The sequence below is a fragment of the Phocoena phocoena genome, chromosome 20 (assembly GCF_963924675.1).
Source record: "Phocoena phocoena chromosome 20, mPhoPho1.1, whole genome shotgun sequence".
NCBI classification, from domain to species: Eukaryota; Metazoa; Chordata; class Mammalia; order Artiodactyla; family Phocoenidae; genus Phocoena; species Phocoena phocoena.
In genome coordinates, this window is record NC_089238.1 from 54657084 (window position 1) to 54676257 (window position 19174).

General features: G+C 53.3%; 1 protein-coding gene across 1 annotated transcript; it reads left to right on the plus strand.

Moving 5' to 3' along the window:
* Positions 1-2872: 2872 nt before the first annotated feature.
* MLYCD (malonyl-CoA decarboxylase) lies at positions 2873-18740 on the plus strand. Its single transcript, XM_065898881.1, has 5 exons — positions 2873-3440; positions 12003-12115; positions 13004-13160; positions 15876-16028; positions 18093-18740. The coding sequence occupies exons 1-5, from the start codon at positions 2901-2903 to the stop codon at positions 18624-18626; spliced, it is 1497 nt and encodes a 498-aa protein (XP_065754953.1). The 5' UTR covers positions 2873-2900; the 3' UTR covers positions 18627-18740.
* Positions 18741-19174: the final 434 nt, after the last annotated feature.

Here is a 19174-nt window from a genome sequence, read left to right on the forward strand (position 1 = left end):
CATGCTTCAAAAGTTTTCTTGCACTCTGGGATTATTTTCTTCTAATACTTTTGTTTCATTTTGTGAAATTTTAAACCCTTAAGCCATCTAGAATTTCTTTTGTACAGTGTGAGGACACAACTTTGCTCTTTTCCCCCCAGTGATGTGTGATGCTACCATGATGTGGGCCGCTACACCCAATACCCAAGCACCTCTGGGCTCTTCTGTTATTTTCATAAATGTTTGTGTATTCATTCAGTTTTAATTACTGGAGCTTCATAAATGTTAATATCTCTTAGGGCTGGCCCCTCTCTGCATTTTTCCCCCATTATAAAATAATAGTTATCACTCCCTGTTGGTTCCCATCATCACTGGGATGGAACTTGGGAACAGATGGATGATTCCCGTATGGCCTCTGAGGAAGGAAAACCTTTCCAGAAACTTAACTCACGAGAGTGGAAAAAGCAAAAGCTTCGGCGCCGATAGGCAATGGTCAAACCTGGACTTTGCTTCTCACTAACAGGATGACCTTGGTTTGTCACGTGACGCCATCAAGCCTCGGCTTCATCTGTAGTTGGGGGACAACTACCTGACAGTGTTGATGTGAGGATTGAAAGCAGTCAACCCTCGGCCATGTGGGAGGGAGTTGGTATTTATTAGATTCCTGTCTCTCCTGTCTTTTCCTCAGCATCTCAGCATGAAAACCAACTCAATTCTAAATAACACAGGAATCCTCATTTTAGCAGAGGCAGGATCCTGGGGTGGAAGGAGCACAGACTTTGGAGAGACAGCAGCCTGTGCCCAGATAGTCCTCCTGCGCCCCAGGCTGGGAGAGACCCAGGGAGCACTGCTGCATTTACTAGTGGGAGCCCTTGGGCAAGTCCCTGTATCTCTCTGTGCCTCTGTTCCCACTTCTATAATATGGGAATAATAGTGCTGGCCCCATAGGGTTACTGGGAAGCTTAAATGAGATACTGCAGGTAAGTGCTAAGAACAGGGGATGGCATTTAGGAAGTGCTGAATGACTGGTGGTCCTATTAGTGTACAGAGAGGCACATGAGGGGCTCGGCCAGGGCCCGCACACATCCTTCTCACGGCACAGGGGACATCAGAGGGACTTCAGTGGGACATCAGTTACTGACTACTGTGTGACTAAGGAAGGGAATGGTTCACCGTCCTCTGCCCACCCATCGCTGGATGCCCTGTAGCTCCCGAAACACACAAGAAAGGCCCTGCCCCAGAGCCCACTTGACCCGGGCATACTGCCCACCTTGTGTTCTCAATGGTCTCTTTGATCCTCTCCTTCATCCTTTGTACCTAGATGAGGCTTCTCTTTCTCCAAGAGCACAGTGGGACCCTGGATGGCTTTTCCTCTGGACTCCACTGAATTTGGCGTCAAGCCCTGCGAACTCCCCCCAGTCTCTCACTAACTGTGGCAGAAATCTCACTCCTGGAAGGAGGGACTGTCTGAAGCAGGGGTGTGTGTCAAGGCTGTAGACGGATGCGATCCCAGCCACCTCCCCACTCCCTGTCCTGTGTCCGTCTTCCCAGTGTTTAAAAACTGATCCCCAAATCTAAACATCTGGGAGCCACCAGGCCACAGAGTAAGGAACGTGAGGTGGGAAGAGACAGAACACGGGGCCAGAGAGGGGAGCAGGGGCCGTCCGTGCCAGGCTCTGCCTGTCAGGCTCAAAGCATTTGGTTGTTGAGCAAGTGAATAACGTAGTTAGATGGATAGTTTAGAAAGTTCTCCCAGCGGCTGATGCCGAGAATGGATTGGAGCAATCAAGCCTGGAAGCAGAGAGGCTACTGCAAGTGGCCCTCGTAAGAAGTGACACGGGCTGCAGAAGCAGAGAGCCAGAGAGAAGAGATGAATGCAGGAGGCTTTTTAAAGCAGAATCGAGAAAATTTAGATGTTGGGATGAAAGGCAGGGAAGAGGTTATAAAAAACGGTGCTTTTGAACTTGGGAGAATGGATAGGTGAGCTTCTCCCCACCTCCCCACCTCCCCCCGCTTCTGGTATCAGTTGAAATGTCACCCCCTCAGAGAGGCCTTCCCTGATGACCCTGTCCACAATGGGACGTCCGCTCTGACCCAGCTGTATCACTCCACCCTGTTTATTTCCCTTATAGCACTTAACACAATTTGTAGTTATGGTATCATCTGTCTCTCTCGTTAAACTGTAAACTCCCTGCAGCAGGGTCAGGTCTATCTGGTTCATTATTTTATCCCCGTGCCCCGTATAGGACCTGGCACATACCAGGCGGTTAATAAACACTCTGTTGAATGAATGAATGAATAAGGACCAAGGAAGGAGGGACAGGTTGGGGAACCAGATGCTTGGGAGAGCCCGGTTTGCCGTATCGGTGAGAAAGTTCTCCAGCAGGCAGCTGGAAGCCTAGCTCTGGGGGTCATCTGGGTAAGTGAGAGCGCCTAGGCAGGGGTCAAGACAAAGCCTACCTTGACAGAGAATTACCACCACGAATACTTCGTAGGCACGCAGACTGCTCCGCTCCTCCCCAGACACACTGGATCAGAATTTCCGGAGTAGGCCCAGGAATCTGCGTGCGTAACAGGTTCCCTAGGTGACCGGGATGTTCCTTGGGGCTGGAGAGCTCGGCCCTAGAGGAGAGGGACTGAGGCGGTGACTTTGGGTGGCTAGATGACAGGGCAGAGGCCTCCCCTGAAGTCGCCACCCGTGCCGTCGCTCGGCCCTCCGATTGGTCGCCTTTCGGGTTACCTTTGGCCACACTTGGCCTCGCGCCGCACTCCGCCCCGCCCCCGTCGCTCCGCCCTCCGATTGGTCGCCGCCCCGCCCGTCCCCCGGGCTGGGGCAACCGGACTGGCGCGTGCCGGAAGCCGGAAGCGCGGCGGCGGCGGCGGCGGCGGCGGCGTTCCCCAGGCAGCTGTATCCTTGCGCCATGCGAGCCCTTCGGCCGACCGTGTCGGCTGGGCGTCTCCTCCTCCTCTGGCCGCGGCTCCCCCTGCGGCCGCCGGGACCCCGGCTGTCGAGCGGGCGGGCGGCGGCGGCCGGCGCCCTGGAGCGGGCCATGGACGAGCTGCTGCACCGTGCGGTGCCCGCGATGCCGGCCTACGGGCTGCGCGAGAAGACGCCGGCGCCGGCGGAGAACCAGTGCGCGGACTTCGTGAGCTTCTACGGCGGCCTGGCTGAGGCGGCCGACCGCGCCGAGCTCCTGGGCCGCCTGGCGCGGGGCTTCGGCGTGGACCACGGCCAGGTGGCCGAGCAGAGCGCCGCCGTGCTCCAGCTGCTCCAGCAGCCGCGGGAGGCGGCCGTGCTCCTGCAGGCAGAGGACCGGCTGCGCTACGCGCTGGTGCCGCGCTACCGCAGCCTCTTCCACCACATCAGCAAGCTGGATGGCGGCGTGCGCTTCCTGGTGCAGCTGCGGGCCGACCTGCTCGAGGCTCAGGCCCTCAAGCTGATGGAGGGACCGCACGTCCGGGTAAGGCCCCGCGCGGGCCGCCCCCGACCCTTGGCGGCTCTCCCCATGTCGTCCTCACCCGCCCCGCAAGCCCCAAGCGCTCCACCTTCCCCTGCCTGGAGCCGAGCACACTTCGCCCCGAGTCAGAGGCCCCGAACCCTGTCCCCTTCCTTCCCACGCTTTCCCAGTCCTTGCCTCCCTCTAGGCTCACCTCGCTCGTCTTTATAGAAACTCGGCCCTCGCGTACTTTCAAGGTGACTGTCACGCCTCGTTCCTGATGAGCGTGCTCCATAAAATCTCTTTTTCATTCTTTTACCTGAGAGGTTTCGTCCATGTGGTACACTTGAATGCGGACCGAACCGAGCATCCGGTAACTTTTCGAAGACCTGGATGGGGTCAGTAAAAGTTAGTCGCAGGACCCACTGTGTAAGCCCTTGTCCTAAAAAGTCCTGTGAAACGTACAAAGGTGACTAGAACTCGAGGTTGCCACCGTCTAGGAGTCTGGATGCCTTCTATTTTCTCTCTGCCTCATAACTATGACCAGGGTATTTTTACCTTCCTGAGTTCAGCCCTACAATAGGATTCTAAGTTGACTTCTTGAGGAAATCAGACGTTCAGCACAGTGAGCTCAGGTTAGATGCGAATAAATAGATTATGATTTAAATAATGATGACTTGAAAGGTGGCTGATAGTTGAATATAGTCCTTTTATTACTATTGATGTTAAATACGGTGGGACCACTAACTTGCTCTTTTAGTAAACCAAAAATGCTGTAAATGTTCTGGCATTCAGAAGGTTAGTAGGTGCAGTTGGCTTTAAAAAGAATTGAACAGTTGAACGGTTCCTTTAAGAACTCTTAACACTGGCGTAACGGTTTTTACGTTCATTGCCTCACTCTTGGGGAGGTGATAAGCGTGTCTCCACATGTCGACCTCTCATGTGAGGTCACATGACTTGACCAGGTCCCCAGAGCAAATTAGTATGTCTCTGATCATCCACCCAAAGCCACATTTCCCAGGTTCTTTGCTCTGCACTTTATATCCTCATCATGTTACGTGAGTTATGGTGTTTATCAGAAACCTTCGTTATCTTTCTTGGCTGCGTAGCCCTAGCCCATAAAATTGTGTGTAGTTAGGATAGGGTTAATCTCAGGATGATAACGGCAGCTATGATTTCATTGCTCATAATAGGTGGCTAATCTACGATGCTAAGTATTACCTAGGACCAGTGAGCCTTCAGCTCTAAGAGTCACAGGCTGAGAACCTCAGTTTATTGCATTGGCACCAGATCAGTCCTGGAATCCCAGTCTGCTGAATTGACCATGTTCCCAACTAAATCCCCATCTGAATGGCTGAGACCTTGTGTTCCACACACCGTGTGCATACACGTCTGGTTCCTCCCAAGAGAGGCTTGGGTTTCATCTGCAATCCAAGCAGACCTTTTTTTTTTCCTCCTTGAAGCGGAGACAAGTGCTCCTGAAAGCCCTCGGAAACTTACTTCTCATTGCATAGGAGGCTTGAGAATTAGGTAGGATGTCTGTCTACCTAATCCAAGGTAGGATGTCTTTTGGGTAGGTGACCTGTCCTCAAATGAAGCTCTCCACCCATCCATTCAGCCGTTCATCGGCTGTCTATATGGTACCAGGCGTGCTCAGGCTCCGAGATCACTTGGTCCAGAAGCTTCCCTTCTGGTATGGGAAGAGTTACGGGCGGGCACGGTATGTGTGGGTGCCTTTCACGCACTTGCTCATTTCATCCTCAGCAAGATGTGGTGACTGTTTGACAGATGAGGTGATTAAAGCTTGTCGAGGCCCAGTGCAGCGCCCAGAGCACAGAGCTGGTAAGAGCGCCTCCACCCAAGCCCCGTCTCCACACTCCACGGTGTGTACTTCATCATGGCACACCAGCTCTCTTAGTTGACAACCTAACTAGATCGAAAATGGGCTTATTCTTTTAGATTTGCCTTTTTCTATAGAACTGAAGGGAAGGTAAAACAACCCAGTTGATGAATGGCTTTGTTTACTTTCACTGAGTCAGGAGTTTAATATCCTCTTAGTTGTGACTGTGTTTATCTTTCCGAGACTTTGTGTAAGCTTCCATCTTACCAGCAACCTCAGCACCCACCTTTTTCTGAAACCTCAGGTCAGTCTCTGTTCTTCTGTCGAAAAATCATCAAACCTTCCGTGGCCAGGAGGATGGCATTCGGTGTCTTTCCTTTGGCATTTTTGCTGCCCACCAGCCATCCTGCGCATTCCCACTCCCCCAGCATTACTCGCTCCCCTCCACGAACCCTCCTCTCCAGCCAAGCTGGCTCCTGGATGGAACGTTCCTGAACCCGCGCCCCTGCGTGATTCCTGTTAGAAAAAGAGCCACCTGCACTCCCAGCTCGTTTGCTCGGCTTTTCCAGGCGCTCCAGCTCAGGGTGGCCTCACCCGGTTCTGAGCTTATAGATACGTAATTGTACCACTCAGTTGGATTTGATACATTAACCACAGAATCTGTTGTTTGAAATGTATTTTTCCCCCGCAAGTGGATGATCAGCTCCTTGAAAACTGGGACCTTCGTCTTGTGTAGCAAAATGATGAATGAAGCGTGAGATAGAGTCCCGGGTGCCCTGCCATCTGGCGAAGTCAGCAGCTAACCACTCCCATTCGTCCTGAGGTCAGACTGCTCCATTCAGAGGTCTGAGCCTGGAACGGAACCTGGAGGCCAGGGAAGGTTTCCGTGCGGCCGAGAGAGAGAGAGAGAGAGAGAGAGAGAGAGAGAGAGAGAGAGACATCCTAGCAGACGTTGGGACCGCCCTTGTCCTGGGGGATTCCTGATGTCACATCCGATTCTGTGAGACATAACTGGACTCGTTTCCTTACTCTTCCCCACATACAAGAGAAGACTCTTGGTTATGAGGTTGAGAAGGGACATTATCAAAGCTCAAAGCTGTGACCTTGAGACTTGACTTGTGGGAGGGGAGCTGGCCTCAGGGAGATCCAGAGCTGCCAGCAACACCGTGTCCTCAGACGTTCAGGGTTCCCTTGTTTTATAACCAAGGCTGTCCACACACGTAAGGGAAAAACATCACCAACCGAAAGGCACAAAGTCACGTGGAATCAAGATATTTCTTACGCAGAGGGTGAGTGACCCTAGACTGACCTTGGCCTCTGCGCATGGTCTGGACACGCAGGGTGCAGAAGCCTTTTCAGGTGGCTCCATCACACCTCTTGCGTTTCTCTACCTAGAAATCCTGCCCTTGGCCCGAGTGCCTCTAACTGTTAGCAGCTAAATCTGTTGCTCCCCTTCCCCTTTGCTCTTTGTGGCTACGTAAATGTTTTTTTATCCCTATCATTCAGAGTTGACTTTTTTTTAACCCATAGAGATCGTCACTGGGATCTGATATTGTAATTAATCACCAGAATCACTTAACGTGTGTATGGTGCATCTTGATTCCGTGTTTGTTTCATTCTGGATTTTGCAGCCAAGTTAAAGAGGTGGTTAAAAAGCTAGAGCTTTTCGCTTCTAGGAATCCAGTGTTGGAAACCACCAGCAGTTTGGCCCTCGAGCTTCAGCGCGGGAGCCGCAGATCCCCAGGCGCCTAGGATGCTGGGGGACGCCCAGGAGGCAGGGAGTAGCAGACCTGAGCACCCCTTGCTGTGCACACGGCATCCCCTCACACAGGTGTGCTTCTCCCCTGGCCCTTGCTGACCTTGGAGCTGCCAGCTAATGTCAGGTGGACGAGCGCTGCTGTGGGCTCAGGCCTGGGCATTGCCCTGGACTGGACTCAGTGCCCTGCTTCTCCTCACAGCGTCTTATTTGCTGAATCCCCTGAGCACAGAGGCGTCCTTAGAATAACTGGCATGGGTGAGGCCCAGAGGGATGCTGACTGGGCATCTCATACGGAACAGTGGGTACAGCAGAAGACGCACCAGGTGGGGAAGGAAGGCCCCGGTTATGCTGGTTCGAAGCGTGATTTTAGGTGATCGTAGCCACGTCCCTTAACTGTCCCGGGCCAACCAGCTCTCCTGCTGAGACGGTGGTGGTCAGCCTGCCCAAGGCCAGCCTGCTTCTCTTCTAGAAATACTGCGGGGCTTGGCTAAAAACACAGTTACGAATGAGGGCGGTTTGTCAAGATCTTGGTCTCTGACCGAGGGCTGTGATTATTGGAAATACGGGAAGAATCCAGAGGCTGACGCTTCTGTTTGAGTGGAGCCCAGCATGCAGCCCAAGGCGGAAGGCCCGGCAGGGGTCGGTCTCTTTTCTTGGATATTTTAAATCCGATGAGGTTTCTTTTCTTATTCTTAATCCTTCCTGATAGGAAGTTCAGAGTCGGTATAAAGTCTATTTGCTGGGAAGATGCACGTGCTGTGTAGAAAGTTTTTACAGCCCAGCAGACGTCAGATGTCTGCTGTGGTTTTCAAGATAGCAGATCAGCTGCAGAGAGGATGGACGTTTCTGCCCATCATTTAAAAGGTCGTTAGAAGCCTAAGTGTCTTGGAGGCCAGCCTGGGACTTCTTGATTCATCCCAAGTCTCTACTGCGATGGTCTGTCCCTCTGATGCCACTTTGTAGCAACTCTCGGATTATAATAAGTGAGTTGATCTTAATGGATTTACCCCAAGAAAGGGATTTTAGTTGTTTTCATAATTAAGGAATTTGTAGAAAAGGGACTTGTCAATGTCCTTGAATTCTCTGATCGCAGGACCCCTGCCCCCCACCCCGAGTTTTAACCTTAGAAAATAGAACAGTAAATCAGTCATCCAGTGTTGGGCAGGGGTGGGTAATACCAAATCCACAAAGCAGCTTAATCACACCAGGAAAAGAAACGGTCCCTTTGCTTACAAGATCAAATGTTCTTTTTGTTAAAAATGCTCTTCTCCTCCGTTGAAGTTCCAGGTGTGTTGAGAGGCTTATTATTGCGCCTGGACACGTGGCCACAAGTCCGGGTTTGCGTGTTCTTTCCCGAGGTGGGGAAGTGTGGGTTTTGGGCTCTGAGGTGTGAATCCAATCCACCCGTCAGTTGCTCTCCTCAACGAGACGACCTGTGAACTTGCGGTTGTGTGTCCAGCTCCTGAGCGCGGTACACGGTGTGCGGGCAGGTGCGTGCTTCTTGTGTGTGCGGTTTACAGGCTTTTTGTTCTTCTGCAGAGTTATTTCCAAAAGCCCTTTGGGGTTGAAGAGTTGTCTCTTACAGATACAATCCCCAGTGAAGCCGAGGGGACTCCCATTCTAAGAGAGGGTCTGGGCACCGTGAGATATTTGTGGGCAGCAGAAGGGAGCTGGCATTTAGGAAACGATGGGCGATTTGAATGTAGAAATGACGGTGAGACCTGTGGGAATCTTAACAGAAGCCCGGGCGGAACACTGGAGAAGGGACCAAACTCGTATCAGGCAGGGTCCCCACGCCACCACTGCAGCGCCCAGCCGCACCACGGTTTGTTGTAAACCTTCTCTGGTGTCTTGTCCTGTTTGGAAGTTAACCTGGTGGTCCTCGTGGTTCTACTAAATTCTGCACTTAGCTAGACTAAGAGATGAACTCATTTGTAGATGGGAACGTTGTCCCAGCAGTTGTATTTTTGAGTCCTGGGTCGCTGATAAATGATTTCTCAATCACTGAGCGTGACGCATACACGATTCCTCTCCCTCCTGCTGTCTGAGATCCGGTAGCCTTGCTGCCCTCGGCATCTAATTCCAGCCTGAACAGCCGCGCTCCTGTTAGCACTGGGCGGTGGAGATGTGTAACCTTTAACCTAGATTCCCGGATCTCGTGTCCAGTGTCCCACGTTACAGCTGTCAGTAGCCCAGAATAGGACGAAGGGACTTGTAGAAGAGGCGCTTCCATCGGCCAGACCATTCCTTTCATAGTCAATACTGAATGAATGCCGAAGGCAGATTTTTCCAGCTTGCTCCTGTTGTGCGTCTCATAGAGATGTCATAGAGTTCCACGTACATCCTACGTGGAACTCGGCTGGTCCCTTCCTAACCTTTCAGTGCAGAGGTTCCCAACCTGGGGAACCTGGTTGGGAACTGAGTTTCAAAGGGCTCCATGAACTCCAGGAAGCTGTGTGCAGAGTTTTATTAATGTGTTTGCGTTTTTCTGGGGAGGGTGTCCCCAGTTTTTAGCACATGTGCAAGAGTGTATGAGGACCCCAGGAAGACTGAGAACCACTGTAGTCAGTGCAGGAAATACAGTTTTATAAGGAGCCGTTCTGTGTTGCCTGGTGAGCCATCCCTTCTCCCCCTTCCTGCTACTTCCTGGTCACTGTTTTCCAGTTTGTCTTCTCTTTTTCATTTGCCATCAATCTGTTAAATCATCTTCCACATGGAGGACCCCACTGATGGCTTTGAGAACCAGAGGACTAAATCAGAAATGACCTCTGCCCTTACAGAGCTGAGAGGCCGGTAGAGGAGACTAGACCATGGGATAAAGAGTTACGAGGGCCGGGCGCGGTGGCGCATGCCTGTAGTCCCAGCTACTCGGGAGGCTGAGGCAGGAGGATCGCTTGAGCCCAGGAGTTCTGGGCTGTAGCGCGCTATGCCGATCGGGTGTCCGCACTAAGTTCGGCATCGATATGGTGACCTCCCGGGAGCGGGGGACCGCCAGGTTGCCTGAGGAGGGGTGAACCGGCCCAGGTCGGAAACGGAGCAGGTCAAAACTCCCGTGCTGATCAGTAGGGGGATGGCGCCTGTGAATAGCCACCGCACTCCAGCCTGGGCAACATAGCGAGACCCCGTCTCTAAAAAAAAAAAAAGAGCTATGAGGAATTACAGAGGTCATCTGGTCCAGTCGTCTGTCGACGTGGAAATCCTTTCTAAAACATCTCCACCGTGTTCTTGCCCACCCTGTGCTCATCTCTTCCCGTGGGGAGGGCCGCTGTCTCCCAGGAGGACCTCTGTGGGCAGCCCTGGCTCCTCAGAAGCTCTTCTTTACATGGAGTCTGACTGTGCCTTTCCCCCTGTTGGTCCTGGACTTGCTCTCCCTCTCCTTGCCCCCATGGGCCTCTTGTGTGCCCTAGACCTTCAGTGTTTAAAGATGGACCTCGCTTCATTCTGAAACCTTTTCTGAGCCACCCACCCCCATGCCTGCAGCTTATCCTCAAGTGACAAGGTTCTGAGTCCTTTGACCTTTTACCAGAGATTAAAATGTGAAATGGCCCAATAACAGTTTTATAGCTTGTGTACAGTTTTACAGGTGTTATCCGTCATGGTCTTTGTGATTCTTATACAGGGATTCATAAGGTCAGTTCTGTACCAGACATACTGAGATGTTTGCTGTTATTCAGTAATAATATGCAGTGTATCTGTTAGTATGCAGTTCATCTATAACCAACAGAGACTCAAAACAGCAGTGGTTTGAATAAGAGAAGTTTGTCTCTCATGAAGAAGTCTGGAGGTAGGCAGCCCAGGGCTGGCTCTGTGGTGCCCTCGGTTGACCCAGGCTTCTGTTTGTTGCTCTTCGCTGAAAACCTCATCCCCAAAGTTACCTCATGGCCCAAGATGGCTGCTCCAGCTCTAGCCATCACATCACCTTCCGACCTGCAGTGGGAAGGACAAAGAGAAAGAGCAGCCCTTTGCTGCTCCTGCCATCTTCCAAGGTTCCCAGAAGCTGCTGCAGGATACCTCTGCTTACATCTGAGAAGCCAGAACTCAGTCACACGACTAGCCCTGGCGGCAGTGCCGACTTTATCCTGAACAGTCACGTGCCCAGGTAAAAAGTGAGGCTTCTGTCGATTTGGGGGAAAGGGACGCAGCCGTTGAGGAGCAACAGCCTTGTCTCTTGCCCTGGGCGTCCCCTCCGCTCTGACTGTCACGAAGCTTACCACTGTTACATGGTCCGCAGTCACCACAGACTGAGCTGGGATGGTTCTGCCCCTGCGTCGCGTCCTCTCCTTTCCTGACTCACCTCTTGTTCTGTTCTTGCTTGAGAAGTTTCATTGACAATGCATCTCTGATGGTACAGTTGACTCAAACCATTTTGGGAAGTAGAATAAATATAAGTAAGTGAACTTAGGATAATGTCATCAACTCTAAATGCATGGATTGCCCGACACACTATTATTCTACGGCCCACTCAGGGAGGAGAAAAGGCTGCCGATTAAACCGTGACCCGCCGTCATTTGAACAAGGTGTCCTGACCACCAAGATGTGAAAATAGGAAAACACACACCTTAGAGCTGTCGAAATGTGGGGCGCGGGACCCAGTGCTCGTTTCTCTTGGGAAACAAGAAAGGGTGTTTTTGGTGAACCAGGGAATGTTCCGGAGAGGGTGTTGGAGTTTCCTGCACTGAGACGCCGTTCAGCGTCAGCGGTGTTCACGGCGGCGAACGCATCGGCACACTTTATTTGATTTGGGCAGCTTAGCTCAGATGGAACCCAGGTGTCTTACAGGTGGAAGGAGGGAGGGAAGACGTAGAGCTGCGTTCGGTCTGTCGTGGCCGAGAGCAGAGCCCGGTGGAGCCGCCTCAGGACAGCCTCATCCTGCCCACTCCTCTTTTGTGTCAGGTTTTGGTGTCGAATTCCCTGTGCTGGCAGCGATGCGGGGATGGGCTGGACGTCTTTCCCTCGGAAGGCCAGCGCTCCCCCCTCTCCATTTCAGGAAATGAACGGGGTGCTGAAAAGCATGTTCTCAGAATGGTTTTCTTCCGGGTTCCTGAACCTGGAGCGGGTCACCTGGCGTTCACCGTGCGAAATGCTGCAGAAAATCAGTGAGTAAGTATTTATGACGTTTCTGCTTTTCTTACGTTTCAGCGGAAAGCCAGTCTCCATTCCCGTGTACGTTTTGTTCCAAGCCTGATAAAACCCAAACGCAGGATCCACAAAGGTGGCTGTCCTAGCAGGTGATGCCGAGACCACGGAGGAGGAAGGGGCACAGGTGGAAGCTGGTCCTTGTGCCAGTGAACCTGCGCTTGGGGTCTCGGTCACGTCCTCATATTTAAAGCCCTCAGGCCCGCGTCTCCCCAGCAACCCCATGATCAGAGCTGCCTGGGTTCACTGGACCCAAGCATTGGCATTAGTAACTCAAAAACCATCTGTCTCAACCAGCTGTGAAAATGTCTCCCTTGGATAAAATCTCCAAATTCACAGTGTGGTGCGTGATTCCCGCCTTCCCCCGGACACGGTAAAATGCAGGCCGGCCGACAGTAGCATGCTGCCACGTCGCCTGTTGAAACAAAACAGCGGTGGCCGAGGTCGCTGGACACATGGAACCAGCCAGGCGATGCGTGTCCTCAGGCAGCGCGGACTTCAAACTGCGGAGATTCGGGGGAAGCAAGAGACGTAGGATGTCCGGTGACAGGCATCTGGTCAGGTCTCTGTGTTGAAATCTGCCACATACCTGCTCCCCAGGGGCCTGGCAAACGAGTCTTAAGACCGGGGATGAGAGCACAGTTTTGTGTGTAAAACGGTCACCAGTTGTGCTTCCTCTCAGTCAGCGCTGTTTCGCGCTCAGATGATCTTTGAATTTCCCGCCGAGTCCGCTGAAGCTGTATTTAAAGGATTGCTTTGACTTGAGTGAATAATACGAGTAGGAATCAGCCCCGCGGCTCTTTAACTTGTGATTTGTACTTTTGTCTTGCCCTTTCACAACGTTCTCGTCAGGGCTGAGGCTGTGCATCCCGTTAAAAACTGGGCGGACATGAAACGGCGCGTGGGGCCCTACAGAAGGTGTTACTTCTTCTCTCACTGCTCGACCCCGGGGGAGCCCCTGATCATTTTGCACGTGGCCCTGACCAGTGAGATCTCCAGCAGCATCCAGGTACCTGTGCGCGGTCGATTCAGGACGGGGCAGATGGCCCAGGGTGCCTTAAGTTTTCTGTTAACTTAGTTTTCTCCCCTTTTTGAAAATAAATTGCTTTTTGGCCTTTGTGGATCTTTGTATTAGCTAGATACAGTCTCCAGATCTGCAGCCACAGAGCGGAGACGGGCAGTGTGTGGGCAGTGATGGGACGGGGCAAGCTTTTGCCAGGGTGTGTGGACCTTGGGTTGAGACGTGGTCCAGGCTGTTATGGATGAGGGGGGTACAGGTGCAGGGGCACGGGGATCAACTCTTCAGCATTTAAGTGCCTGTGGGTAGTTTCAAAAGACAGCCGATTGAGAAATTGGAAAGTCGGCTGTGCTGCGTGCCTGACGCGGGCCCAGCGCTCTGCCCGGCGTGGTGGTCCCCCCCCCCCCGCCCCCGCCGGAGCAAGCTGGGCTTCTCCTCGAGGCGTTGGTGAGTGTCTGAAACACTCAGTCCGCAGGCCCACGGAGGGCAGGGGCTGGGGCTGCAGAGCAGGTCCGTTGAGGGGAAGTGGTCACACCTGGGTCACTGTGGCTTCGGGGTCGGAATGGCCTGTTCGGAGGCTGAGAGGTGATGGCAGACGTCAGGTAGGCGCTGGGCAGCATCTCCTGGCATCCGAGGGCGGAGGACTCGTCAGCAGGAGACGTTCCCGTACGATGCTCGTTTGGAGGCGCCTGCACTGTGATGACGCACTAGAAGTTATCACGGCCTCCCTGGGGGCAGTTTGGTAATAACTATTAAAATATAAAACGTGGTTCCTTTTGACCTAAAACTTCCACTCTCAGGAATTTATCCCAGGAGAGGCTCAGAGCTGAGAGTTTGGGCGGTTACCCACCGCAGCATCGTCTGGAGGTGGGAGTGATAACCCAGGTGCCCACCGGGAGACGCTGCTGTAGGGGACGACGGCGTGTGCGTCTGGCCTGTGCTCACAGACCCTGCGGTCCCGCGTGTGGCTTTAGCTTTGTACTTGTGACCTGGCTCGTCAACCTTGACTTGCTGTTGACTGAAGATTCAGTTCCAGCCTCGCCCATCTGCTGTGACCTTCTGCGTCGTGTGAATTCCGTCCACCGAGCGTTTGCTCTGCCCCGCCCGCCCGCGGCGCGCCCTCCCGTGTGACTGCTCACGGCGCCTTGTGACTCAGGCTTTTTATCGTTAGTGTCCTCACCTTAGACGTGGGGACTCCGAGGCTAGGAGGGGACTGCAGAGATTTGCCCAGGATGATGGAAGAAGTGGGGACGGTGGGGGGCCGGGATCCCAGCCCTGAGGGCAGGTGCCTTCCGTGTGAGGAGACTCGCGCATCCGGACACATACATGAGAGACGCGTGTGTACGTGGTTTTGTATGCACATGTACTTACGTGTGTACCTGCCTGGGGCCAATGAGACCGACCTGGAGAGGCGCTCCCCAAAACGTAAACAGTAGGACTGGAGTGATTTGTGATTTCTTCTTCATGCATTTATTTCTTGCCTCTTTGATATTATGCATACCTCATTCGTATAATCAAAGAAGGGTTCATTTGTTTGGGTTTTGGGGTGTTTTTTTTTGAAAACTTAAAAAAAAGATTTGCTGGAGACAAATTTTGAGTCCAGAACCACGCGATAACTACAGACTTCTTGAAAAACAAAGGAGGTGATCCAGCAAGACGAGGAGCGATGGGAGGAGAGCTCCGCCGTCAGCTGCTGGTGCGGGAGAGGCTGGTGCGGCCCCGGATGCCACGGCCTCTGCGTCACCGTCCGCCCAACTTTCCTTATGGCGACGGTTCATGGCTTCCCAGGAGTCACAGAAAAGACCCTCCGAGCGTCTGAAGGGGATGAGAGCTGAGGATGTTTTCCCCGGGGGGGGTACGCGCAGACCCACGTGTCCCATTGGCAATTTAAGAAAGTCTGTGGGCTCCAGACCTCAGCCTGGACTCTGGGCCAGACTCCCCTACTCCAAGCATCCAGGGTAGCTGGTAGGAGTTTAGAGCAGCGTAAGCGTGTCCTTCAGAAGCAGGCTGGCGGGCCTGTGTCCACGCCAACTGCAAGGTCTCCACCACTACTGTCCAGTGGCCCTCAGGGTATTAAAGCTCAGAACGCCCTGCACTCACCTCTCAGAGCAGATCAAGTCGGACTTGGCTAAGGGACCTCCCAGTACGAGTCATGCTGATTCTCAGATCGCTTCTCGTACGTGTCTGTGTGGGCGTGTGGTTTCACTGTGGAAATATAAGGACGTGACAGAAAACCAAAAAGGTACATTTCCTGAAAGAAAACTTAGGTAGGACTGCATCCGGCTTACTGGGAAACGTAAACAGCTAGGATTCAGAGGGGAGGAGGGACGCCTGCAGGACGCAGTGGGCAGCCTGCACACAGGAGCCGCAGGAAGTGGGCCCCTTGGCCTTGGCAGAGGGCTGGCGTGCTGTCTGGGGGTGTCGGAGGGCAGCAGATTGCACAGAGAGAGAGACCTCCCCTGAGAGAGACCTAGGGGACATCAGTTGTGATTCAGCGAAGCTCGTGGGAGAATTTCAAAGTGGAAGAAATGATACGACATTGAGCAAACAGCCAGGGAAGTCGTGAGACCACCGCCGCCGCCAGAGAGGTCTCAGGACAGGGTGCTTCCCTCTAGAGCCTGGTCCTTGGGTCGAGGGACCCCCAGGAGGGGTGAGGGCGAGGCACTGCATCCACAGCTGCCCGTCACTGTCCTTTATGTTTTCCAGACCATCATAGTGAAGGAGAGTCCCACGTCGGAGACAGAGGAGCGGGACAAGATCACCACAGCCGTCTTATACTCGCTGAGCCTGACCCAGCAGGGGCTGCAGGGTGTGGAGCTGGGCGCCTTCCTCATCAAGCGGGTGGTGAAGGAGCTGCAGGTGAGCGAGGCTCGACCCTGACCCCGCCGCACCGCTGTCGGTGTCCCCGCCTTGGGATGGCCCAGCAGTTCTGCCCTCATCTCTGCGGACAGGGTGAAGCTGTTGGGCCGGAGCGATCAGGAGGGGTGGAAGAGTGCCAGGTGCCCCTTGGCACTTCCTAGGAGCCCCGAGACTCATCGGGGTGGAAGCGGTGCCGAGGAAAAGGCCCTCAAAGCCGGCTTCTCATGGGCCACAAATCCAGATGCGTCCTGGGGGTGGCGGCTTCTGCAGGGGACCCTGCACCCTGGCTGGCGGGGCAGCTCCTGATGGGCACGTGCTGTCCCGGCATAGTCGCCAGCAGGGCCCCCTTCGCTCCCACTGTCCAGTCCTGGCCATGCCAACCTCCCTACCCACCCTCGCCCACTCGTGGCCCGGGAGGGAGCATCGAGGTTCGACTTCGACCGGGCAGTTGGAGGGTAAATGCACTGGCACCTGGTTTTTTTAATAATTGCCTATTGCCTTCTCTTGGTTGCCCTGGGAAACACAGAAACGTTCAGGTCCACGCTGGGTTTGGGCTTTTTACAACTGTCTCATGAGGGGCTGGAGTGAACTCTGATGTGTAGAATCTGATTTTTCGGTAAAATAATTAGATCGTGACTAATTGGCTGTGACAGCAGCACTCTGCACTTCTGGTGGCTTCCACACAGCTGCTGCTGCAGAAGCTCTTCCTCGGAGGATGACACGCAGGGTGCGGTTTAAATATTTGCGAGCTTCGTGTTAAATTCTCAGTTTGAAGTCTGAGGACTTGGGATTCAGTTGGGTATCAGCTTCGTTAGAATCACTCCCTGCCACTCTTTCCCCAGAGGCGATAAGAAGCACCTCTGATGACTCTGAGTTTCTTCTTTTATTTCCTGCGTCTCTGCTGAAGGTGCTAACGCTCGGGGCGAGGGTGGGCGGGTAGCGGGGCTGGTGTGAGGCAGAAAGGCAGTCAGAGGGTCTGGGTGATACAGGAGATTCTGTTTCTGAATCAGGCAGCCCAGGAGCCATCCTGCTGCTGACCGCTTCTCCACGTCTGGGCTGGGAGCCAGAGTCACCTGAGAAATCTGGAGGGAAGGGCAGCCCTTCCTCCACAGAGGTGTTCGTGGAGGTTTATGGAGGAGGCACCTTAAATGCCCAGTGAAAAGAACAGGGTTAGGAAAAGTCATGGGATCGTTTTATCTTTCAATATTGTTCTGTCGTTAAAGTTACGGTCCTGAATTTTGAGTGACAGTGAGAAAGCGCTCATGATATAAATGCACAAAGCAGGACTTAAAATAACTGTCTTGCCCTTGCAAAAGTTGCCTAGAGAAAGACCAGGAGTTATACTCTATCAGACCTGGAGAGTGTGGTGGTTTCTTTGCTTCCGTCGTAAGTTAAAAAAAATTTTTTCTGTAGTGAGCATACATTACATTTTTAATTGGAAAATACTGAGTTCATCGAGATGATCATTGAGATCTCTCTGGAATTTGAACAACAATGATTGAACCGTGTTATCTGATGTGCAGACATAACCGTTACCTCCCCTTCTATACCATCCTCTGCACCCACTGTGCTATAGGTGAGCGATCAATTATTCATTCAACAAACAGCAGACAGTCACTGGGTACTTGCGTGCCAAGCACCAAACCAGGTTCTGTGGCGGCAGCAAAGTCCATGGGAGGGGCCTGGTGGGCTAGAAAAACAAGACCTGTAGTCAGAAGACAGCACCCCACATCGTAGCAGCCCACCCCTCCAATTTCAGGCAGGTCCCCCAACTTGCCGTTGTGGATAGCGGTGCAGATTGGAGACCCCACAGTAAAGGCTTGTCCTGGGGACTCAGGTTGCCTCCAGGACCTGGCACACATCAGATCCTTAATGACTGTTCCTTGAAAGAAGAAGATTCGTGCGCATCAAATATCACTTTGTAAACCACACAGCAGCACACGGAGGTTAATGATACGTAAGCGAGAAATGAGGAGGTGTTTCTGAATCCGCGACTCACCTGCTGAATTGTGTGTGTGTGTGTTTTCTCCACCTTCCTTTCCCCACCCCAACTGTGCCCTGCAGAAGGAGTTTCCTCACCTGGGGACGTTTGCAAGTCTGTCCCCTATCCCCGGGTTCACCAAGTGGCTTCTGGGGCTGCTGAAATCAAAAGCAAAGGATCACGGGAGGAACGAACTGTTGACCGATTCCGAGTGTAAAGAAATCTCCAAGATCACGGGCGGTCCCGTGAATGAGACCCTCAAGACCATTCTCAGCAGCAGCGAGTGGCTCCAGTCTGAACAGCTGGTCCGGGCGCTCCAGGCCCCCCTGATGCGGCTCTGCGCCTGGTACCTGTACGGGGAGAAGCACCGGGGCTACGCCCTGAACCCCGTGGCCAACTTCCACTTGCAGAACGGGGCCGTGATGTGGCGCATCAACTGGATGGCCGACGTCAGCCTCAAGGGCATCACGGGCTCATGTGGCCTCATGGTCAATTACCGCTACTTCCTGGAGGACACGGCCACCAACAGGACCGCCTACCTCAGCTCCAAGAGCATCAAAGCTTCCGAGCAGGTCCTCAGCCTGGTGGCCCAGTTTCAGAAGAACAGCAAACTCTAAGTCACCTTTGCTGAAGCCAACGTCCCCGGCTTGGAAAAGGATAATTTTCCGAGGGGTCGGGGATGGGGTTATGTACCCAAAGGAGCTTCTAGAGTGAACCAGAGTTAAACTGTGCCCTCTGGCCTGTGGCGGGGTCACACCGGAAGGCTGGGCCCGGGCTTTGCACGAGGGAAGATGCGTTACCGCTGCAAGGTAGTGGTGGGTACAGGTAGACGTGGGCTGGATGGGGATGCTGTGCTCTCTCCAGAAGATTCCATCGTGGCCTTCGGCCTGGCTCCCTGCCCTGGGGTGGTCTTCAGAAACCATGGAGCCTCTGCTGGCTCTCGTCCCAAGGTGGATGGGTCAGCCACTCTGGGACCCGGGCAAGTGGCCCAGGTGAGAACAGATATTCCTTCCAGCATAGAACGTGGTTCAGCCGTGATCGTTTTAGCCGTTTCTCTCTGCTGACTGCAAAGGGGTAGAGGGCTGTGCTACACTTCACTAGTTAAATTCTGGAGATCGTGAACGTATGAAAAGGTTTGTGACTTTGCACAAACTTCACTAAGCCA

Coding starts and splice junctions, on each gene's coding strand:
- MLYCD (XM_065898881.1), top strand. CDS start 2,901: ATGCGAGCCCTTCGGCCGACCGTGTCGGCTGGGCGTCTCCTCCTCCTC. Junction 3,441..12,002: donor TGGAGGGACCGCACGTCCGG/GTAAGGCCCCGC, acceptor TCTCCATTTCAG/GAAATGAACGGGGTGCTGAA. Junction 12,116..13,003: donor ATGCTGCAGAAAATCAGTGA/GTAAGTATTTAT, acceptor CGTTCTCGTCAG/GGCTGAGGCTGTGCATCCCG.